The 25643-nt window shown below is 39.3% G+C and overlaps 1 protein-coding gene across 18 annotated transcripts in view; it reads right to left on the bottom strand.

Annotated features, from left to right (window-relative positions):
* The window catches only part of HYCC1 (hyccin PI4KA lipid kinase complex subunit 1), a 51522-nt gene that overhangs the window by 12172 nt on the left and 13707 nt on the right, over window positions 1-25643 (bottom strand). For 5 of the 18 annotated variants that reach the window (XM_083578711.1, XM_083578721.1, XM_083578714.1 and 2 more), the window contains 8 exons: window positions 7646-7725; window positions 6507-6608; window positions 5741-5920; window positions 3931-4011; window positions 2491-2606; window positions 2180-2275; window positions 1283-1399; window positions 508-595 (listed from right to left, as the gene is read on the bottom strand). In XM_083578711.1, coding sequence (XP_083434837.1) covers window positions 508-595; window positions 1283-1399; window positions 2180-2275; window positions 2491-2606; window positions 3931-4011; window positions 5741-5920; window positions 6507-6608; window positions 7646-7696 — 831 coding nt within the window. In that variant the 5' untranslated portion in view covers window positions 7697-7725. Of the gene's footprint in view, window positions 1-507; window positions 596-1282; window positions 1400-2179; window positions 2276-2490; window positions 2607-3930; window positions 4012-5740; window positions 5921-6506; window positions 6609-7645; window positions 8068-8359; window positions 12874-19524; window positions 19643-19770; window positions 20035-25643 lie in introns of those variants that run through there. The other 13 variants (XM_083578708.1, XM_083578713.1, XM_083578718.1 and 10 more) reach the window with 7 other exon arrangements.

Genomic DNA, 25643 nt, shown 5'->3' with positions numbered 1-25643 from the left:
CTAGAGCTTCTAATCAATTTCCAGTCCTAATTTAAAAAGCTGCTCATAAGTTTTTGAACCCTATATATCCAAGAACCAGGCTATTTAAAGAACAACCTCCTCCTACATAAAGCTACCCATCCACTTGGATCACTGGAGAAGATACTTTGATATCTCCTGTTGCTATTAGATGTATGGAGGGTGGTAATGAGGGAGATTGCCTTTACCACAGTAGTTCCCAGGTTATGGAGCTCCCTCTCTGAGGATATCCATCTGGTTCCTACTCTGCCTGTGCTTTTAGCAAATACATGGCCAGATTAGTGTCCAATTTGTTTTCTTCTCCAATATTTTCTCTTTTTCTGGAAGGTTTTATTGCCTATGATTTGCTTTTTAATTGTTACGGAAGATTGTTTTTAATATTTTAGCTTACATTACTTTGGTAAGTTCATATGAGCTGGGAAATGAGGATATAAATGTTTTAAATAAAATGTACAAATGCTATAGAAGAATTTAACACAAGATGCTTACCAACAGTGGTTCTGGATATAACTCCAGTTGTGCTCTGTATAAAATATCATCCATTGCTTTACGAGCTGGATCCCATTCTCCATTATAACTAGAAAGTTAGCAGAGACACAAAATCAGAACTGATTATAATGATTATTCATTTCAACATCACCCATCTGGATGAATCATTTATCATAATAGAAATAAAATGCACAACAATATGTATTCAATAAATAATAGAAGCTATTTGGAAACACTGATATTTACAATGATATTTTCTAGTCATTAACTCTGTCTGGTGATCCCCAGCCAGCATGGCCAATGGTCAGAGATAATGGGAGGACCTGGAATTGGATAAACCTGGTGTAAAGGAGCACATCTAAAGTGCTGCTTGGTCTGCCACTGCTTCTGGATGCCCAGATGGTAACTTTACTCAAACATGGCTGGTGCTCCATGAGAACATCAGAATAGCCCTGCTGGATCAGGTCAGTGGCCAATCAGATGCCCATGGGAAGCTCCGCAAGCAGAACCTGAGCAGAACAGTTCCAAGCTGTACCCCTTCCTGGGAAAGACAGTTCTAGGCACAATGACATATGTCTTAAGGTTCCTATAGAGTCAATCATTATGTTTTACAGAAAGGTAAGATACAACTTTCAGAAACCAAAATCTTTTGTGACAGCACCCGTAGGATCACTGGACTCTGTCATGTAAATGAGCATTATGCACTATGTACACTGTCCAACCAGTGATGTACTATTAGTTTTTAAATATAGGACATAACATTTCCTGAACTTACAAAGCATAATAAATCCCAGTTAACATCTGCACCATGAATTCAGAGGAAATTGGAATCCTGCTGTTTATGCCTTTGTATTTCCTTACTTGTTGACGAGGATATCCGCAAACACAGATCCTAAAAGAATATAATTAGTATTAGTATTGTTATTTTAGATTGCTTGATTGTGTGTTAAAAAGAGGAAATAAAGTGTGCAGTTTATGTTGAAAAGTATAAAAGAATCCTGAAATGCATGTTCCTTTTTTAGGTCAAATAAGAGTGCATCTAACTAGCCAATTCCATCTTTTCAGAGTTGTCTCCTACAAACCAAAACATTGCTCTTATCTGGTCATATTTCTATTAATTAGCAATCCAGCTCATAAAAGATTCCAGCAGGATTCCTGAAGAGCTTTGCCTTGGATACAATAGTCTGACAAACCAATTAATTAAACTTAGGAATTTGAGTGTACATCTGACTGATTCAGGGTGGGGAATTGTTTGGACTCCATGGGGCAGATCCTTATTAGGATTAGCCTTATGGACTAAATGTGATGAGCAGGGTCGCCTACCTCTCAAGAATATGACTTCCCCTACAGGGAGCTCTCTTGCATACCCATTCTTCTTTTACACTGGCCAAATGTGGAGAGACAGCGATCCTGTTTAGGGGTGGGATCCAAAAGTACTGTTTGAAGCACCTGCCCTCCTCTTTTAGATTACTGTTTTCCATGTACCAAGGAACCTGTGTGTTTCACCTAAGAATGGTGACAAACCTGCATAACAGCTGGCTTATGCATTTCCAGAAATGAGAAATCACCCACTGGAGTTTTAACTTGTACCAAGCTCTACAGATTGGAACAGACACCATAGGATTACAATTTAAAAATACTATTCTCAGTTCAACCAAGAAAGAAAACTTACCTTGAGCAGATTTGACATAAAGATTGAAGAGAAACTGCAGGCATATAGCTTAAGGCAGCATTGTAACGCAACAAAAGGAATGTCAATACTTCAAACCTATGAACAAATAAAGAATTCTGATTCATTGAAAAAATACACACAGCTTGATACACATTATGAACTGTTATCAAGAACATACCACTAGCATATAAACTATACTATTAAAAGTTCTGTTAAGTGTGGGATATGAAGATAACATGGAAGGCTAGTTGATAAGTGGCCAAGTGTGGTTTTTTTTGTCTAAGACTGAAAGCAACAGCATGCATTTTTACCTGTTTTGTGCTGTTAACATCTCTCTCTGCAAATGAGGTCCGCTATACACAACCCTGGATAAGCCATGCTGAGATAGAGCACCCTCAGTAAGAGCCATTGACCCAATACTGGAAGGCTAAGAAAAACAGATACTTGAATACATCACTAAGAACAGCAGTACTGAATATATTTTTTTTTTAAAAAAGCACAAAGAAACTAAAATAGACAGCTGATTGTTGACAAACATAAAAGTATAAAATTTAACTGAATGTTACATGGTAAGCAGTACACTCATAAGTAAAATGGGGAAAGGCCACTAAAATATAGTACAGAAGATTCATTGTGCCACTTCAATAGTAACTTAAGAGTGGTAACAAGATCAGTTTACTGGCACAGGTGGGTTAAAAAGGGGAGCTGAACTCTTCCCTGTGCAATTCCAAGTGAAACTATTTTTAAAAAGAGCTAATGACCTTAACAGGAGTTTCCTCTGATATTGGAGCCTCATCAGGAGAAAACCAGCTAAAACATGGGGGCGGGGTAGGCTCAGCTCCTGCCTTCAGCCCAACTTGTGCTATGTTTCCAATTTCCCTTGCAGCTAGGGATTTGGCAACAGACCTAACTTTGCAAGAGGGTCTGTTGCTATCATGTGTCCTTATACTTCAGTGCTAAACGTTTCGCTGAAACACATCAAATTTTTTGGTTATCACAGTTTTCATCCACTTAAACTCTAACCAACAACAGACATTTTATTCTCATTTTATCTTCAGCTTTATTATTCCACTGACCAATCTAATGTAAAATATTTCATAATTTTAAATAAGCTAGGTTCAACATCAGGCATAGGCAAACTCGGCCCTCCAGCTGTTTTGGGACTACAACTCCCATCATCCATAGCTAACAGGACCAATGGTCAGGGATGATGGGAAGTGTAGTCTCAAAACATCTGGAGGGCTGAGTTTGCCTATAGTTCTACATAGTTACACCTGAAACTCATTAGAACTTTAACCATGACAATACTTCTCAGATAATTTAAATGCAACATTATATATTCTAGAACACTGAAACCCATCATATTTTACTTCAAATATTTCACATTAAGGATACTTTTAGAACAGTCTTTCCCAAACTGATCCCCACCCCCAATGCTTTGTAGTAGAGCTCTCATCATCCCTGACCACTGGCCATTTCCCCCTGGGGCTGATGGGAGACAATTTAAACACCTGGAGGGCATAGGACAATAAATTAATCAGCATGCAAAACCCAGGTACTCTCGTGTTCATCCTTGCCCTAATCACTTGTGCCTTTGTAAGAAACAGCAACTAGTTGCACTACCAGCAGACTTTTAAAACAAAAATATTTATCCTTAAGATGACAAAATCAAGGCCAGATGACATTCATGCAAGGGACGCTACAACAAAACTACACACACATATGGAAACAGAAGTGTCTATTAAACTTACTTCATGATATATGGAAGGTTTGGATAAGGATGGAATTGTAAAACTTAATACCCTACTGTGCCCCTCTTTGTCAACTATTTCCTGTAAGGTATAAAAGAAAGTTATGTCATATAATGAAAAATATATGGAAGTTTGTTTAGATTAGAAATCACTTGAACAACTGCAACAGAGTAGGGCATGAACTTCCCATCCCTCATTAGCTCTTTAATTATGCCCAAAGCTACTAAATGGATGCACATGGGAACACTTGAATTTACAAGATGATGAATGTGGAAATCCAGCATCTTCTTATTCTTAACATCTAGGATGTCCTAATCAAAAAGCATCTGACAGCTGACATATTAGAAGTTTTACTCAAGTGGAAATATTTACTAAGTCTAATCTTGCTCAATATGTTTGCGTCTTTAGAGTCCTGAATAAATCTTATGGGTCATATCTAATAGCATACACCAGTTAATGGAAAGTTCTCTTGATCCAGCAGAGATTTCTATCACAAGGAACAGAGAAAGAAAACTATTTATCATTAATGGCTGATAGTCACACTCATTTTTATAGGTTCTGAAAGTCACTTGTGCTTTACATAGCACTGTGACTCAGCCATCTCTTAAATTGCTTGACTTTGGGGGCTCCCTTGACAGACCCTTGATTATTCTGATCTCTCTGTCCTCAAGATATATAAACTTACCCAGAAGATGAACACAATGCATTTTGCAAAGTAGACTCTGTTTATTATTATATGAGACTACTGCTTTAAGTACAGATAGAAAACTGAGAAATGAGTTTCCTTTAAGCCTCCATCAAAATCAAGACATTCCACATTTAAACGCCAATTCTGAGCTTAATACAGAAAAAGTAATTACCATGGTTATAAATTCAGGTAGATGGCCATTAACTGTATCAGCTAATCACATTCTTTTCATTAGTATGCTTATGCATATTAATCAGAGTACAGAAATGGAAATGCCTTCCCAGAATACAGACCATGTTTGCCTCTCCCACCCCCTCCAAAGACACAGAGTAGAGCCAAGGAAAGTTTAGGAAAGGCACATTGTTAATCTATTGCTCCATTATATTGTAACAGAAAGCAAGATAATGCCTCGTAGTCTCTCTCACCCACCCACTTTGCCCTTCCTCCCAATGTCTTTCACTTTCAAGCAGAAGAAAAGGGTGTTGGGAATTCTACAGCAAAGAGCAGATACTCCACATACTTTCTTCCCCCACTCCAATATCAGATGTACTTTGGATTGCTTCCTGCTGCAGCAACCCCCCACTCCTTTCCCCACCAATATCTCACATACCACATCAGGAGATACTGAGGGGTGGGTGGAGAGAGACTATAGAAGGAAGCAGGGAACCTACTTCCAACCCTGTTTTCCTTTTAGAATAATACACAGCCCATTTTATCATGCAACTCTCCCAAATATTTAGTCGGAGGGACGCTCCAGGGAGGAGTTATCCTACTACTATCACAATGAGCTTAGAAGGTAAACATGTGATATGAAGAATGCCTACTGATGAATGCCGCATAGCTCAACTGTTTTAAAACAGCTTCCTTCATCCCACTGTGCTAAAGCTACAGAATACAATTGCTAAATCCAACTAATGTTGATACAGAGAATACCAAACCAGAGCAAGTTAATATTCCAGATTTTTTGCTTGTTTTCTGACAAAACCACATGATCATTTCTGCTAATAGCAGTATGTCACAGAGATTTAGATCTAACTGGTTAAGAGGACCCCGGGACATCACACTGTAATTTGCACTTTATCCCAAGAGAGAATAATTAATTTCTCAAGTGTGAATACAAACCAAGTTATAAACTCCTAAGAGAAGTGCTTCTATGCAGCCACTGCTTTGTAGGTCCTTACTGGCAGAAACAGCAAGATAGCACCATATCAGTTCTGGAAGAAACTGCAGTGTGAACTGAAGCAGAAGTTCCTCACCACTACGATAAAACTCAAACAGCTGATGACAGACTGGTTCTAGCAGCTGAAACAAAATCAAACATTAAATATTTTGTTAGTGGATTAACACATCAGTATGCATTTCTACGCTTTTTAAGGAAGCAAAATTTATCAATTCTTAAAAGAAACAATATTGTATTGTAAATGTTAAATTAGTATGTCCCATTCTCCCCTTATGCCATACTCAATCAGAGCTGCTCAATCAGAAATAGGCACATTGTGAATTTCTGTCTTTGATCAGAAATGCAGCAGGGAAAGAAAACAGTTAAAACTCTCTCCCAAAATTCCAATAATCATCTAATTATTGATACATTTAATTTCACATCTAGTTTGGCTCTCAGCTGAAAAGGGTACTCTTTAAAATCAGATTTCCAGTCTTAGCAGCGCCATAGAAAAGTTGAAATATACAAAGGTAGTATCTACAGAAAGTCAAAACAAGAGGTCTAAAGCAGGGTCTCGTAAAGAAGAGAACAAGGTTTAGTGCTCTGTGTTCTTACTTCTGCTCACCCTGCCCACTTCTTAAGAACTTAGTGCTGCAGTGAAACAGCATGCACCATTTATTCTCAACAGTTCTCCCAACCCCAATTATAATTCTGTACACATTTACCTACCTCACTTTGTGGATCCTGAATAACTTTATAAAGAGATGAAACCAGAGAACTCTTGTCTTTCAGATTTTTAGCATAGCTTGGTATAGATGCTTCTGGCACTGTCTAACACAAAACATTTTAAGACACAGTAAGCCAATATATAAGTTTCTTTGCAATTAAGATATTTATTCCCCCTTCTTCATATGAGGTATTCATCCTATTTTTTCAGGCTGTATTTTTCTTGGGGGCAAATGTACCTCATAAAAAAATTATTTATTAAATTTGTATACCACCCTTCAGCTGAAGATCATAGGGCAGTTCACAACATAAAAATACAAAATGAGGACACAAAATATATACCGGTAATAAAACAAACAGACCAATAACCTCCCTCCCACAAACTCATTTAAAAGGACACAGAATTTTAATCAGTCCAAGCCAAAGACCTGGTTAAAGAGAAACGTTTTTGCCTGGCACCTAAACTTATGTAAAGGTATATTCTAGCCATTCATATACATAGAAAAAAGGGAAAAGTAGAAAATGGGGAATAGAGGGAGAGTTTGAAGGACAATGTTCTTGCAAGAAAGGGTGCATGTATGCCATTTGGTGGTGATATGGGACAAAAAGAAAGTATGAATGGTAATGCTGCAAAGAAGCGTAAATTAGATAGAGATTTTATTTATCTATTTCAGAAACTTTATATGCCACTTGATTAAGGTACAAATGTGGTCTACAAAGAGAATAAAACAACAAAAGTATTGGTAGAAAGAAGTTAAAACTATTATATAAACATTTGAAAAAAATGGGGGGAGGCGGGAAATCAGCAATAAACTAAAAACAATCAAACCACACATAAACATGCCACGTTATCTGGGTAGGCTTGTCTAAACAAAAAATATTTTTAGCAGGAGCTAAAAAGAGTACAGTGAGGGTGCCTGCCTGGTATCAGTAGGCTGGGAGATCCAAAGTGTAAGTGCTGCCACATTAAAAGATTGATTTCTTAATGCAGAACGGGTATTATGTGGCACCTATAACAGTGCCAGTTCCGCAGGTCGAAGCAGTCGAGTGCTCTACACTATACTGGCTCTACTACTATGGATAATTGCTAGCATTTAATTCTTGAAAATGAATATTTATTTTTGGGAACCATATATTATTACCTTGTATTCCGATAACCATTCTTCTACGATCCCTTTGTCCACCGCCAACATCTTCCAACATCTGTTCTGAAATCTTCAGCCTTAAAGATTTGGAGCAAAAAGTTTAACTATTATGCAATACACTTGTTTTCTGCAAAAGTGGAACCACTAAGGAGTAGATATATAGCCTTATGATGCAACCACTTACTCCCGTTTCCATAGCTATGCAACTCCTTTTTTATCTTAAATGCTGGAGTGTTAAGAAGAGGGGGAAACCTATATTTTACTGAAGACCAGCAGATATTCAGACTATACACATATTCTCTGAAACCTTTAGAGGTATATGAAAGCATGTCTCAACTTCTATATGCTAAGATATGAAAATGAATATATTCCTCTCAAACGTACAGTCTGCTGAAGTAGAATTAGTGGTGTAATATTTTCTGTTAAGTTGTGGGCGAACATATCAGACGACACAGCGATTCTTCCAAAGCAGCTCTTTATTTGTAAGCTGGAACAGAACTGAACTGAGGACCTCAGTCAGCCTGCTTATATAGACTCCACTAGAATGCAACAGTAACCATACTCTGTAACTAGCCAATCACTGAACGTCACTTTCGATCCTTCATTTGCATACAAACTATCCAATCACTGAACGTTACTTTCGATCCTTCATTTGCATAACTATCTACAGTATCCCCCTGCTGGCCCAGGGTGAGAACTTCAGTACATAACATTTTCATTTCAATATTTTTCCAGAATCTTTTTTTGGGAGGAGAGTCATGAGACACCATCAACTCTGCCCCTCAAACTGGCAAGAGTAGCCAAGTATCAGCACACCAGATTTCACACAATACATTTTCAATTATGTTGACAGATAGGGAAGACTGCCACCATTTTTTTATTTCTATCCACAAAAGGACATGCTAAGGTTCTCAGTATCACTGGTTACATGGGAAAAACACAGATTTATAGCCATATAATGTCCACATGTATGAAATTACTCAACAGAAATTACTGGTAGTGGGGGGAAGCCCATAAGATTTGAAGATGTCTAGTGTAAAGTACAATTACCAAACAATTACCTCTGTTAAAGCTTTTGGAACCCAGTTCAACCAATCATTTTAGTCCTGAGTTTAAGGTACAACACACTCCATACATTTAAAGCACTGTCCCCCACAAGAAACTTGGGAACTATAGCTTGTTATGGGTGCTGGGAATTGTAGCTCCCTGTGAGGTAAACTACAGTTCTTATGACTTTTTGGTAAGGGAATATACCGGTACTTAAAACGTATGGAGTATAAGCAGCCCCAGGGCACTCAACATGCAAAATCATTCATCTAAGTATTACTTCTTGGCTAACTTTATTTTCATGAAGACATGTAATGAAATCTGGAAGGTGGAATATAAATTGTTTCCCTTGGAACTGAAGACAGCCACAGCAATAGAATCTGTCTGAAGAAACAACCTAACACTTTCCTCTTTGCTGTCTTTGGTTGCATAGGAACCTTGACATCAGGTTGTTAGGTTCAGTGGAGACGCACGTAAAGAGTAATGAAGGCCACTTGATCAAGGCCTTTTTACTTTGTACAAACACTGATAATATCTTAGACAGTAAATGAAAATGTGAGCTTTAGGAATACTGAAGAAATAAATAAAACCAGACTCAGGATCAACTTTGTAGTAGATCTGGACATGGACATCAGCTGACCCCCAAAGTCATGCCTGATGACTTTACAGGCTGCTTTCTTAACTTTTCCCATAAGTCCCAACCCCAGTTCATGAAAAATATAAAATTCATAGCACCAAATAGCAACAAACAACAAAAGTACCTAACTAATCAGGGTCCATTTGTTCAAATTATTCTAGTTGCAGAGTCTGGGGAGGGAGGGGGGAAAGGAGAAATGACAGCATGTATTTCCAGAAGCCTAAGATGCATTAGCTCTGAGTTGTTCAGGAAAGCACAAGAAACCAAGAACTCTTGTCTGAAGTATATTTATAACTGCAGAGAAATGTGACTCATTCAGGAACACTAAATACTCTTTAGAATGCTTTTTCTATTATGGAAAACTGTGTTTAATAAATATGAGAACTGAAACTATTTCAGCCTTATCTAGTAGCTTCTTGGAATGTTCTATACATTCCCTACTCTTCTTCTGGTATATAGTTACAAAGGCTCAAAGCAACTTAAAAAGCCATAATGCACATCCCTTTGTCAAAAGATGAAGGAAAGAGAAAATGTGTCTCTCCAAGTAGCTCATTATAATGTGGTTTATAAAGAGTATGAGTCATCTAACCAAGACCTTTTCAAGAAAATAACAGAGTATTATTTAAAGCAGAATGCTTTTGTTGTGCAATTGTGATGTCAACATACTACTTTTGGTCAATTTCACAAGTTCAGATCTATAGCAATTAGGAGAGAAAAATAGAACTAATCAATTTTCATGTACATGTTATTAGGTAGTCACGCAGACTTTACCTCCATAGGAAGTCCTGAATGTGAACAGGAAATTGCTTATCCCTGCTGATATGCTCGGCAATACTAAAGTTTTAGTGTATTTATGGTACTATTTTTTCTGAATTACTCCATAGCTTTTCCTGTTATTTATTTAAACTAGACCAATGCAGCACCATGTTAAATAATGATATATATAATCTCATGCATGGAATCATGCTGAAAAAAATCATTTGCATGTTCATTTATATGATATGATTTGTCATCTATCAATTTACAATTGTAACAGCTGTGTGTCAGCCAAAATACTTTTCTTTTCCACATTTATCCTTCCTTATAAAGTCAAGCCAAATCAAATCCACTCCATTGCACTGTTTTTGAAATATAGAAAGTAGACATACACAAAAAATAGTTCTACAGCACTCTATAGGCTCTGCTGTGAAACTGAAGACAAGCCAACCAAATCTGAAGGCAAACATTCTTGGTTCCTCAGAAATGCTAACAATAGCAAACTGATTATTCTATATCAAAGAAGTTTGGTTTGCTTAATAGTAGAAACTGTAACAAATGTTAACAGATTAACAAATATTGATGAAAGATCAAGCTGAGACTCTCCAATATAACTCCACTGAAATTTATCTGAGATACATATTTTTTAAAAAAATACTTACTTACTTTGAAATAATGTTACATTAATTTGGTACCGATGCAAGACATATAACAAGATAAAGTGAAAGGCCTTGTCTTTCATTATAATGTTAAATTGCACTATTAATTTTATCAGATGAATTATTTATGAACAATCCACAATTAAAATGAAGTTCATACAGTGCAGAAGCAAACATCCATTCGGTGCCAACAGCAGGAAGTTACAAAACAGCATGGTTTTAGTTGCTTCAAGTCAGACTACTACATGCAGATTGAAACCAAGTGATATTTTTATTGAAAAGGTCAACTTTTTAAATTTAAAAAACATAGTGATATGTGATAGCTTATTTTATCTACCTAAGCCTATATCAAACAACTTTATGCTGTATTTGCTGGTAGACAGTTAATCTGTTTACTTGTCACAGTTTCAGTTAATGTTTGGCTGTTTTCTCACACTAAGCTGACTATACCATATTAATATTTGGAACACACAATAAATCTATAGTAATAATTACCACCCATTTATTATTCAAAAACAACAAGACAACAGGAGCCTTAGCCTACTGAGACTACTGCTTTTATGCTCCTAGAGTTTATTCCAGACATCTTTATACACTTAGGAAATAATTTCTAAATAGTCCATCTACTCCAGCATCCTGTTTTCACACTTGCCAACCAGATGCCTAAGGGCAACTTTCAAGCAGAGTCTGAGCACAAGAGTATTCTTCCCTCCTGCAGTCTCCAGTACCTGGTATTTGGAAATGTTACTGCCTCAAGCTGTGGGGGCATAGCATTGCCATCATGGCTAGAAGCCATTGATGGTTTTCTCCATGAACTTGTCCAACACTCTTTTAAAGCCATCTAAGTTGGTGGCCATCACTGCCTCCTGTAGCAGCAAGTTCTATAGTTTAAGCGCTGCGTGAATGTTTCAGTCATTTGAATCTTTATAGTAAAGTTTATTTCGAAAGAGTAATTTAAGACCACTTGCAGTCTTCCATGATTCTTGGGAGGAGTAAATCACCAACAGTCTTACAGAAGACTACATAGGTGATAATGAGGTGCAACAGTGGAAAAAGAAGGGTTTAAGAAAAAGAAAGAGACATATAACTTCTGCTTAGTTCCCAAAACAGTTCTATTGTTTCAAACTGGCCAGAAAATAGGCAATAATTCTCCTAACTAGGTTAGAAGTTTGCTAAATGTAATAAGGAAAGTGAATACTGCAGGGGAGAAAAGCTTTTCACCTTCATCTTGAAGCACTGTTTTACATATTAAATACTATGAAATTATGTAAAGATTCTCACCAACTGTTGAATATTGTAAGAAAAACGATATGACTAGTATAGAAAGGAAAAACTGATAATTTTCAAAGGGTGCAACACAAAACTGAAGAGACATTTTTCAGAGATTTGAATCTTACCACATACATTCTTGAACTATGAGCAAACTTGTAACAGTTTCAGAAAACCTATTCCAACTCCACCCTGATTTAATACTCTAGTCCTCTCACAAACACTGCACATCACAGAGCACAAGAATTATCATTTTATTGTCATTAAAATAGTGACTGACAGTCAAAGAAAACATATGAAAGCCAACTGCTTCATATGCTTGCAAAATAGCCTTATAATCTAAATGTTACCACATTTCAGAGGCATACAAAGGGCTTGTTTATAAAACAGCTCCTAAGAATGCTGATTCAAGAACAAAAAGCAGAAGTTGGGTGTGGTCAGCACCCTGCCATTTTGTACAATTTACAGCATACATTTTCAAGAATTATCAAGCCTATTTCCCCTCATACTTCTAGTTTGAAAGGTTTTTCTATTGATTCAATTTTCACTTATGACTATAACTATCTGTATTCCTAATGGACTCTGAAGCACCATTTGGCAATTAGGCAAAGATCAGAACTATATTTTGTGAGGAACATGGCTTAGGAAAGGCAAATTATCCATGAGAGAAATTAGAAGTAAATTGAACCATCCAGATTCACAACTTATTCACCCAGAAAAAAGTCTTAGTAAACTACTTGGCCAAATGTAGCTGTGCTCCAATGCAAACCTATACATGTCAACTTAAAAGACCTACTGAGTTAAATGGGGTTTACATCCAAATACATGTGTACCGAATTGTAACTTTCATCATTTGTGAATCTGAAAGTAAAATGGAAATATTCTCTACTTGGTCATTTGCAAGACAATAACATTCATCATACGTTTGTCAGTCACTTACAAACTTGTCATGAAGAAATAACAGAACAGAACTGAGCTCAGGATTTATAAGGCCAAATACCTCATTTTCCCATGCACTCAGATTGGTCCCAGTGCCGGATTTACGTATAAGCTAAACAAGCTATAGCTTAGAGCGCCACTCTCTTGGGGCCCCCAAAAAATTGAAAGGAAAAAACAACCTGGATGTACATTTCCAATTGTGTTTCAGTCCAACAATTACTTTGAAATGGCCTTGGTTACCTACTAGGTCCATAAATTACCATATAGCATATATTCAACACAAAAAACAGTGACAATTTGTTGTTGACAAAGGACAGCTGGACATATAGGCCCCATTACCTTCAGTAGCTTAGGGCCTCATCAAACCTAAATCCGGCCCTGATTGGTCCTAGTGCTATCAGTGCTTCTATTTCAACACAGGAGGGAAATCCTTATACAGAACACAGGAATGCAGTGCAAAGAAGTGGAAAGAAATGACAGGGCAGTCAGCTTGCGCCATACTCAAGGTTTCTGCAACACAGCCCTATGCCAGCTAGAAAATGCAAGAAGCTTGCAGAGTAGTTTCTCTCAGGTCAACCACACAGGATGCACCCCAACTTAAGCTTCAACAGCTACAGGAGGGGAAAATAGGATTGGTCTAGTCCTCCACAAATAGAAATGCATCAAAATAGGCACTTTTAAAGAAACTTTTAATTTTAAATAGGGTATTAAACATTAGCCTCCTACAGAAAAACAATAAAAATATGCATCACATGCTTTTGAAAGCTATAATGCATTACAATAACTTAAGGAAATCGTTATTACATCTGCTCTTCGTTCACAATTTTAAAATGAGTTATGGATAGTACACCAACACCAGTGAACATTACATTAATATATACACATGGCTCACAGTGTAATTTGGCATCATTGAGGAAACCTTCACGCATACGTGTATGTTTGTACAAGACCTTACTATTACATACTTAAGAGAAGTAGTACAGAAACAACTATGCAAATGTAATTGGCAAAGCAAACCCTAGCATTTAACTGAGCCACCACGAATACAATATTATGTGAAAGCAAAAGCTCACAAATATATGGTACCAGAATCATGTATGTCAAATCTGTTTTTGTCCACATTAAATATTTAAAATATCAATAAAATGTGCTGCAATGCACTACAGAGATTAAATGTTCTTACACAGCTTTATAATGTTTATATAGTTTTATTTACATTTCTGCTTTGAACAGAATGTAGATTACTTCTAGCAGAGCAAATGTTTGACAACTGACTTTAGTGTTAATTTAATTATAATATTTAAAGTTTGTTCCTTTAATTCTGATCTTCCCAGTAGTAATTATGAGATCTATGCATAATAAAATTATTGAATACAAACTCCAAAAATGACATCATTTTGAGTCTTACATAGGAAAAAAATGTCACTGATAACTAAAGGATTATTTGTGGCATGCATGTAAAATACTAAATACAATAGCCGATTAAAGCTTTAAGATAATAAATATAGAGCAAAAAACTTGCATGTAATATTCTAGTTGTGTATTTAAGACTATACTGAATTAGCAAAACCTGTATGTTCTTTTCATGAAGAATAAAAATTCAGTGCAGGATCAAAGCATGACTGAAGACTGCAATATACAGTAGAACCTCTGGATGCGAACAGGATCCGTTCCGGAGCCCCGTTCGCATCCTGAAACGAACGCAACCCACGTCTGCAGGTCACGATTCGCCGCTTCCGCACATGAACGTGACGTCATTTTGAGCGTCTGCGCATGCACAAGCAGCGAAACCCGGAAGTAACGCGCTTCGTTACTTCCGGGTCGCTGCGGAGCACAACCCGAAAATGCTCAACCTGAAGCTACTTCAGACTGAGGTATGAATGTAGAGCCAAGCAAACTAATTACAGCAACATTATGGTCTGTTTTCCACAAGCAACCCTGCGAAGTTCTCCTGTGCGGTATTTAAACCTCCCTGGTGAGTCTTCCTGAAAGCAATTTTATTTTGTTTTAACCCACAAAAACAAAGAGAAGGAAAATAAACCACATATATTATATACGCCATTGTCAAATGTTTCTTTTAAAGAGTCAACTTTCAGTACCAATAAAAAAAATCAAACTGTGTTCAAAACAAACAAAATCATCTGTATAAATACAGCCAAAGTCACTGCTTTAACGTATATTGTTAGTTTTACAAGCAGTAAAATGATAGCAGGCCCCATCCTCCGTGAGCTGGTGTCAGTAGGAAGGTAACTCTGGAGGACAGAGAACAGAAACAGTAGGACAGTAGCTATTTCAAGATCAGCTATAGTAAGAGTTGCAAGAGTTGTACAAATATTGTTTAACTTGGGTCTCTTGTGTAGCATCATAAAGTTTGCAGCAATAAACATTACAAACTATTTAAACACACTCCAGTGAAACACATGGGACACTAATGGGTTTTGGGGATGCATTAAGAACTGTCTTCACATACTACAGTGAATAAAGAGATTACAGGACTGCATTATACCTATTGGGCAAAGATAGGATCACTCTCAAATCCTACACCAACTAGAAGAATCAAAATAACCACTACAGTAGCAACATCCTTGCTCTGGAAGAGGCTGCTGGGGACAGACAAGAGATAGAGGGAAAAGAGAAGGCAGAACAGGGACACACTAGTAGGGGAACATAAATTTTAAGAGGGATGCTAAGCTCCCTAGGGATTCTTCTCTAGCACCAGCCCTTGATGGTGTTTCACAGGTGTGGGCAATTTTTTTCTTTAAAAAGCAACATTCCCTTAGGAAAATCTGTTGGCAGGGATAGTGGTGGGTGGAGCCGGAGACAGAATTTCTAGTCCTATGCAGGTCTATTCAGGACTAAACCCTACTGGGTTTCATGGGATGACTTTCAAATAAGTACTGTATACAGAAAATAATTTCTTTTAGTACAACAAACCCATAGGGCTACAGTTCTAGAAAAAAAGTGAAAGTGTGCCACACATACACAATGCAAAAGCCTATGAATTTCTTCTCACACTTTTCCCTGCCAAGTCATACAGTCAGGAAAAAAGTTTAAAAAAAACAATTTAGCCAATAAAATACTATTCCTTCCAACTGAATATAGTCCAAATGATTTTTCTTTTGCAAAACATTCTTTGTGATCAGTGGTCCCACAGCAGAATTCTGAAAGGGAACTATAGCTTTCATAAATCCACCTACCCACTGACCTACATATCTAGCTATCTCTTGCAGTTAGGAGCTCCTTCCTTCTCTCTGGCTGTGGCTTTTTCCATGGCAAAGGTGTTGTTTATAGCTGCTGCAACCCTTTCCTGTTGCTGGCTCCATTTGACAATTTCAACCCCTGTTTGAGCGAATGACTCAGAAAGCTTGTTGACTACAAATGTCAGTTGTTGTTATTATTATTTATTAAATTTCTAGGACTTGGTAACTACAAAGGTCAGTTGCTGCCCACCTGCCCATTAAACCATGGTGGCTTCTGACAAGGGAGGCAATCTGGACACTTCCAGACAGTATGTTTGTGCGCTGTGCATGAGACCAAGTGGACTTGGCAAGGCACAATTATAATAGCATTTGTACAACAAGCACCCTATGCTGATGGGTGCTACTAATGTTGGGCATTACATCTGTGCAATTATGTGATGATGAGTGGTGGTGTTGGAGTTTCCAGTGGTACTATGGGCACATTTGTAGATGCATCTATATAATATTTTGTTTCTAGAATAGTTTTGGTGCTTTTGACTTCGCAGCTGGTGGCAATTGGAGACTCTATAGGTCCTTTTGCCACTAAAAAAAAAGGTTTTAATTTTAGTAATTACATCAGTAATTTTAGTAATTACATCAGGATTGGGGGATATTTATTCCCTGGGGTGTCTCATATGACCTACCTTACATTGTGCCATGATCTTTAAAAACATACTTGGTTACTATGAGGACTGTAAAGGCATTCCACTCCCAAATACTCTGAGGGCATTCTCTCAAGTGTTTTTTTAAAATTATTTTTAAATTGCATGGTACAATAATATGGGTGCCATGGTAAGGACAGGGAGACCCAGCTTTAAACGATGGCTCATCAACAAAGCTACAAGAAATAATTCTCTCCCACTGAACTTGGTGGACAAAATGGGAGAGGGATAACTATGTATATTGGGGGGCACTGATGGATAGGCATATTGGTGCCTGTGGGCACCATGCTGGCAATCCCTGATGCACATCACTCCCGAGCACTTTGGAAAAAAGGTGGAATGTAATTAGTAATTCCTCCACTGCACAGTGGGAATATATGTACCAGAGGCAACAGATAAGCAGGAGCTACCCATGTAACTGTAAAATATAGTCAAGCTTATTCTATATAAGCTTATTCTCTGTAAGGAATACTGCACTGGCAGTGAAAAAAATAATAACTTCAAAGGGTCCATTTATAATAACCCCTTGTATATAAGAGGGCTACCATGATCAGTTACTATTAGGCAAATAGCCAACATCATAGTGAAATCTACTTCAATGAAATGTACTCCATAAATGCTGTTTCATTTTCTGTGTGTGACTGGACTGCATGTCAAGTGAATATGCAGTTTGGGTGCCAAAACAAGCAGCCATTAAAATAACTATATTCTGTCTGTCCACTCTACCCTTTTAATGAGTGTCAAAATATATTTCATCTGCATAGTCAATATAAATTTTAATGCAGAAACCCCCATGCCTGCATTAACAATTTGCATTTTTGATGTGTAAATTCCCTACAATGCATTCACAGGGCAAGCATTCGTATTTTCAAGATTGCACAAGGAGACAAAAAAGAACACTAATTTCTGCATCAGAGGTTTAAAGGTTTGTGTTAGAGGTTTAAAAATTGCAACACTAAATATGTGCCTGAACCTGTTAAGCAGATTGGAAAAAAATCTACTGAGACAAATGATCTCAACTCCGCAGCTACCTTCAATCACAACAGACTTAAGCAGATTTAAATGTAATAAAAGGATTACAGGAAGGTAGCCTATCTAATCAGAAGACAGCAACATCAGATTTTAAGTTATGATCTTCAAAAAGCATGTAAAGTTTTAAGTACTTAAATAAAAATACGAGTTCTTGAGCACAATTTCCAATAGTATTTGAGAAGTCAAGTTCTGGCAGGAAAGAAACACTTTCCTTTTTATAGCAAGATTTTGAGATGCACGGCAGTGACCCCTAAAAGCAAAATAAGATGAAAGCAAATATATTAGTGAAAACAATAGGGACAGTCAGAGCAAGAATGTCTGTTAATGGTGATGAAATAGATGGTATGGCAGCAGTGCAACTTGTGTCTTACTGTTACTGAATGCTGTTCCATTACAAGGTAGATAGAACGTATTTCTACAGCATGCATATACAGTTATCCACTTTATTAATAATTGGGCTTTGAAAAATACCCTTGCGGTTATTTCCACAGTTTTTGTTAGGCCTCCTTGGCAAAACAGCAAGTTGCAGACAATTTAACTTTCGAATGAAGATGTCCTCAGTGCCAGCTAGCTTTCACTGCCTATATACTAAAACTCTTTCATTTTTTTCCTTAATAACCAAAGATACCATCAACCAAATCTACACCCACCTCATTCATTACTTTGGGGCTGCATGGATTCTGTGAGGGCAAAGCACTGTAAAACTACCTCGATGATCACACCCTTCTTCTTCTGCAACCCCATTTAGATATGCCAGCTAAGGATAACCCTTCAAGCAGTAGAGGAAGTGGGCTCTCTTCCGCAAAAGCTTATACTACAATAAATGTGCCCGTCTTCAAAGTGCCACAAGACTGTTTGGGGTTATTGTTTTTTGCTGCAACAGACTAACTCAGCCACCCGCTCTGGAAGTTGTGAGGACACTGGTTTTTTCCCCCTAGTTGCCTCTGCGTGGAAACGGCCAAAAAAGACAGCAGCAGCAACAACAGCAACAAAGGAGTACTGTATTGTGGCTGGCACCTTAAAGGGTGTGTTTCGGTGCAAAGTGCTCGTGGTCTAAAGCCCCACTTTATCCGGCAGCCTTCCAAGGCGCCACGAGAATCCTTTTTGTTCTCGCCCGAGCACAGCTAACACCCTCTGGAATGTGCAGAGCAAAAGGAGGCGGCGGCGGCGGAGCTGCACGTTGACCCTGGGATGCCCCGCCATCCTCGGCTTGTTTACGCGTAGATCAGCCCCGTTGGTATTAATAGGGCTCCCTCTCGAGTCATTAAAGGAGCGGATTGCAGGCAGAGCTCCGAGGACAGCGCGAAGAGCCAACTATCCCCAGCCGACCCCCCCCCCCCTTGACCGCAGCCAGCGGGCGTCGCGCCCCGCCACGGGACGGATACCCGCCGCCTCCCACAGTCCCGAGCAAGATCGAGGGGCGCCAGATACCAAGCGGCCTCCCCCTCGTTTCTCACAGCGACCCGCCGCCGCCCACTCCGTGGCCGGCGCTTCCCCCGTTGTCCCCTCAGGTCGAGAGCAGAGGGCGGCGGCCAGCTCCCTCGCGCTCCTGCCTGCCTTTCCCAAAAACAGAAAGGGGAAAGGAGAGGAGACGGGCGGGGGTCTGCCTCGAGAAGGAGCGGGGAGTGGTTCAAACCTGCGACCTCGCGAGGAGAAAGGAAGCCCCCCGCACTCCATGCCGACGAGCCGTTAACTGAACTGCCCGCTCCTTCCAACCGTTCCAACGCTCCTTTTCCAACGGAAAAAGAACCAGTCGACGTTCAAATTCTTTTCTTTCCTCTTTTCGTGGCGGGGGCGGGGGACAAGGGAAGAAAGGAAGGAAAGAAAGAGGGGAAACCAAAAGTTCCCTCAGCGCGAGCGAGCGCCCGCTGCCCCGGCTCACCCGTCGTCCACCCTCCAGCGCCTCTCCGACGCCGCTCACCCCTCGCGGGAGCGATGCCCCGCTTCGCCGCTCAAAACGCTACTCGCTTTGGAGGACCATCAAAAGTGCAGGAAGGAGAAAGAAAGACTGACTAGCTGGCTGCCTTGACGCGGAGGGGGGCACGGAGCACGGCAGATGCCCGCACCGCCCAGCGAATCCGATTTCTGAGTGGCTGGACAAGCGAAACCAATCGCGACGCCGCAGCCATCTACGACGCCAATAGACGCTCTTCGGGAGGGCGGGGAATGCAACAAGTCCCGCCTTTTTAGTCCTTTCCCAAAGGGGTGGCGCAACCCCGCGCCGAAGAGAGCTGAGGTGTGAGATGACAGGCGCGCGGTCCGAAATAAAGCTCGAGGGGCGGGATTTCGTTGGTGCCGTCATCGACTGATTGACAATAAAGACTACAATCGAGTTCCTCGGAGGTCAGAGGAGGTGAAGGTCTCCGTCCTTTCGATCGCCTCTGCTTTGTGCTCGCCGGTCGGGACGCCTATGCAAGTGACGAATCTCATCCGTGCCCTGTCCGCAGCCCCACGTTTCACAGAATAATGAGGCTCAGTTCGGATTACTGGACTACATCGGATAATTCCAGGGACCCAGCAACAGAAACAATGTCCCCACTTTATACAAATTCGGCACCGCCTAACTCCACGACATGTAGTTTGCCTCTCAGAGACAGCAATTTGCCAGCCCAGCCACCATGTGATGGGCAAAGAAATGAGCTTTCAACCCCAGTGATCACTACAGCACACTTTCCCAAACAGGTAGCAAAAGGGGTAAATACAATTTCAGATTTCAACATACAGCTATTTGGTAAAGAAGCAGTGTCACCCCAAAGATACAGGCAAGCCTGTAGACTCTTAATCTCAGGGCTGTGGAGTTCGAGCTCCACATTTGGTCAAAAGATTCTTGCAATGCAGGGGAGCAGAGTAGATGACCCTCATCCCTTCCATCTCTACAATTCTATGATTCTGTGAAGACATGTTGTCTGAAATGTGTGGGAAAGGCAATCCCCTAGCCTTTCCCAATGTAAATTATATTTCTCAAAGGCTTGTTCTTTCATTTCTGAAATGCAAGAGCTCAGCACTATCATATCAAGTTACGGACTGCACACACCATCCTCATACAATTGTAACTGCATGCAGATTTAGGGTTGTTGGCACTTTGATAACGAAAGCTATATTGTCCACCCATTCCATTTCAGCTTGATGGCATGAGGGTATCTAGCACATATGACTTGCTCAACATCTGAAACTGTTAAGGTTCAAGAAGACTCGGAATACACTGTGTGTCATTTTAACCATGCCAGCAACTCTCTAGGAAAAATCTGAAGACAAATCATTGAAGGAAAGAAACTGATCAGAGATTTCTTAAATTGACCCTTACTGGTCAATTACAAGCAATCCATTTCTGTTTCTAATATACCCTTCTTCCCAAATGTTTTGGGATGGGACACAATGAAACACACACACATATATGTATGTGTGTGTGTATATGTATGCATATTTTGCCACAATACAAATGCACACAGGGCAGAAATTATAGAAACTAGGATAGCAAATAACAAATCCACAGAAAACCAAATACAGAGTGCCTGGGTTAAGAGTTATGTTTCAGGCTGCTGGGGGAAGCCTAACAGTGTAGATGTAAAACCAGTTGGAATAGGGTGGTATTCTACAATTGGGGTACCATGGCAGAGAAGACCCTTTCACTGGTTACTGCACAACAGATGCCATTCCCATATGGAGCCACTAACAAGCCTTCCTCATTATCTTAACTCAAGAGGCTGGTTGGTATGGAAGAAGGTCTCTAAGTATAGGTGCAAGCTATTTCTAGCTTTATAAGCCATCACAAACACCTAGTGGAACACTGGCAGACAATGCAGCACTTTCAGGACTGTCTTGATAATCGAATCCACTCAGTAACCAAGTAGCTGCATTCTGCACAAGTTGGGGCTCCTGGACCCTCTTTGCCATAATATTCATAGTAATCAAACTGTCTCATTAATCAATTCAGATTACCAGCATGTCAGTCACTGCAGGGAAATTATCCCTGCCCAGGAACAGCTGTAGCTGATCAACCGGTAGCTGGCAGAAGATGTTTCTAGCCACCAAAGCCACTTGGACCTTCAGTGGCAATGACGGATCAAGGCAAACCTCCAAGAAGCCACACAAGTCATGCAGTAGTTACAATGTCACACCAGGGCTGCAGAAACCCAGGTTCAAATTCACACTCAGCCATCAAGCTTGCTGGTGACCTTGTGCCTGTCACCATCCCTCAGCCTTACCCTAACCCAAGAACCTAAGAAGAACCCTATTGGGTCAGCCTATCTAGTCCTCCTGTTATCATGGAGGCAAACCAGATCCCTCTGACATTCCACTGTTCTTCGGCAATACTTGTTCTTCTATATGCTTGGCAATTTATATATTTAATTATGGTTCCAACCAGTTTCCCCAGAACACTTGTTAATGTAAGTAGCTTGTGATTTCCTGAATTCTCACCCCTCTCCCAGATCTCTTTTGAAGATTTGTGTTACATTGACCACTTTCTAATATTCAAGTTTATGGGCTAATAGCCGTAAATAAAATAAATAAAAATAAATAAAAATAAATATTCAAGTATGGATGTCAATCTCATATTGGTTAGAAGATTGAAAATTTTACATCTGAGTTATTTAAGAACTGTTGGGTAGATACCATCTAGAACTGGTGAATTGTTAGTTCTGAGTTATCAATAAGGCATCTCTCATCACCACTATTCGCCTAAGTCTTTCAGATTTCCTTCCAGATACATCAGTTCAGGCACAGGCTTCTGCCCTGTTTTCCACAATGAAAACAAATGCAAATAATTTCATTTCTCTGCAATCTCATTTTCTTCCTTTAGCACACTTTTAATTCTACTGCCATCCAACTGCCTCTGCTGCTGGGCTCCTACTAATACAGTGGTACCTCGGGTGACGTACTTAATTCATTCTAGAGGTCCGTTCTTAACCTGAAACTGTTCTTAACCTGAAGCACCACTTTAGTTAATGCGGCCTCCTGCTGCTGCCGCAACGCTGGAGCACGATTTCTGTTCTCATCCTGAAGCCAAGTTCTTAACCCGAGGTACTATTTCTGGGTTAGCGGAGTCTGTAACCTGAAGCGTATGTAACCCGAGGTACCACTGTAATATATTTAAAGGATTGTTATTGTTGGTCGTAATGTTTTCATCCATATGTTCTCTGAGCCCTTTTTTGAATTACTTATTGTCTGCTTGCCTTCCCTTGCCAAAGTTGTGTTCCTTTTCGTTCTCATTTGGGATCACTTTAAAAGGTGTTCTGCCAACTTTTTGATTTTAAGAGCCAACAGTTTCCACTCTATGCTTCCTTGAGTTCCTTGGAAGAAAGGTAAGATATAAATGCAATAAAATAAACAGCAACTAACATACACATGTCAGGAAGCCGGTAATTGGACAGGCATTTGGCTCCCATAATATATGCAAAGTGCCTTAAGAGAAAGCAAGAGGAGGAAGTTCAGTTGGCAGTACTAATTCTTATTCCAGGTTTGGGACCAAACCAATGGTAAATGGACAGAAGAGAACCACTTGACCTCACAAGGTATTAAGAAAACAAGTTGCAGAGGAACTGGAAAGGGATTTCAAGCTCATGTAAGATTTCAGCTACAAGCACAAACATAATATGCAAATCATGATGTGCTAATTAATAGCTTGCTTCCAGTACCCTTTGTCCTTCTTAACAACTTCCATCCCAGGTGAGGCCCTGGTATCTTCCCTTCAATACTGCAAATATTATCTAAATTATACCATTCATTAATTCTAGCACTTATGAGTGCCTTTGCACCCCCAAACTCTGTAACCCCAGAGCTGTAACAATATGTAGAACATGGCTGTAAGAGTACTTAAAAATTGAATTGAAAGCATATAATTGTTCAGTAGCAGTGGTGTTTATTGCTGAACACTCTTAGGATCATCTTGTTCCTAGCAATGGAAACCGTGCCAGACTTTTGAATGTTTACTAAAAAAAAAAAAAAAATAACAGGAAAGTCATGTGATTAATCATCCTTCCTTTGATCTTTTTGTATGCTTGGTTTTGGCCACTCAGGGGCCCTCCCCCTACCAGCTGACAGTTGTATGTATGAAATCTCTTCTTAGGATCTTTCAAAATGGGGAAAAATAGATGATTATAGGCTTACTAAATCAATCATCAAGAAGAACCATCTGGCATCTCCCATCATGGATTTCTTTAACACATAATGATAGTGATTTTGGTTTTTCATACAAAAAAACTCCCTGAAAGGTGGGTGGCCTTTAAAAAAAATAAAGTCAATTTTTAATTTAAATCTTTTGGTACAATATGAACTTTTTAAAACTTGTCATATATGATAACCAAGGGCATATTAACCCAAAGGAGTTTTTATATAACTGATCTTACACAAAAATGCCCTAAAGATTTACAAGATTATTCATTAATTTTCTACATGCACCTATCTTGCAGTAGGGAGGATTAGCAAGGATTGGATGAGTCATCACTGGTTCAATTTAATATATGACACAGGAGCAGAAAAGTTGCAACTTGCCTGTAACTTTTCTCCTGACCTGGGTGTCTCCTTGTTGGAACTCATTTCTCTCTCTCTCTCTCTCTCTCTCTCTCTCTCACACACACACACACACACACACACACAGAAATTAAGGGGAATTATTCATTTTCCATAGAATACATGTAATGTGCATTTTTTGCAAAAAAAAAAACATACACATTTCTACTGCCAGTTTTCTGTAGTTTATTTTTTAAACATTCATTACTCACCTCTCCTTATCTATACAGCAGTTTATCATCTTACAACAGCCTCCATAGAATTTCAGTACAGTATCTAAAGGTGCAAACTTTCATAAACTTCTGCTTAACTAACGTTTTTATTTGGTAATAAAGGTTTCAATGCAACAGTTTAGTGTTAGTGTATGCACTACTGGATAATTATGTAATATAATCTTGCTCTTGCTTATTTAATTTTCCAGCCATAACAGCTGGGGCTTTTCAACACAGGATACAAAAAACTTCAGTGCTTTTCCATGGCAAAAAGAACCAGACCTTCATAGTGAATAATTTCAGAAGCCAGCCAGGGTCAAGAAGTACAGAGTTATATTTAATGAAAGAACACTGGGAAAGAGATAATTTTGGAACACATCTAGCAGATTTCTTTGCTCCCTCTTTTCTTTGTCGTGCAAAGAGAATGCCATCAATTTTCAAGTACTGCTGATGAACTACCTTCTAAGCAACAGAAAAATCCGGCTCAGACTATACTGCTATACACAAAACAAACCAAAGAATAAAAATCACATTTATCGTTTCCCCTTGCACTATTTCCCTAATTTAAGATCCCTCCTCCAAGATGCTGTTAATGCCCTCAGGCAGTTGGCGGTGCTTCAACCAGGTCCACGATGGATCCCTTTCAAGCACTCTTTACTCAGTGTCAAGCCACCACATAAATTTCTAATAATGTTCTCTGGTTCCCCCCAACCCCTCACCCCAGGATGGGAGTCTGGGGCATAGCTGTCAACCTTCCCTTTTTCCCCAGGAAATTCCGTTATTCCAGTGCTGTTTCCCGCTGCTATCCCGGATTGCTAGATATCCCGTAGACTGTCCCCGGGACAGGTGAGACTGCTGATCCCTTATTATCAGATCTGAAAGTTGACAGCTATGGTCTGGGGTGATTAAGAAATGAAGTGCGAGGCACCAGTATACCCACTGGTACCTCCTATCATGCTCAGCAGATATCTCCTCAAAAACCTGCAATGGACAGGAGACGGCTTTTCCTCTTCGATTCCTGGCTTTTCCTGTG

This window comes from Podarcis filfolensis, assembly GCF_964270895.1.
Source record: "Podarcis filfolensis genome assembly, chromosome: 12".
Lineage (NCBI taxonomy): Eukaryota > Metazoa > Chordata > Lepidosauria > Squamata > Lacertidae > Podarcis > Podarcis filfolensis.
The sequence above is the reverse complement of the archived record's forward strand: the minus strand, read 5'-3'. Positions and strand labels throughout refer to the sequence as shown.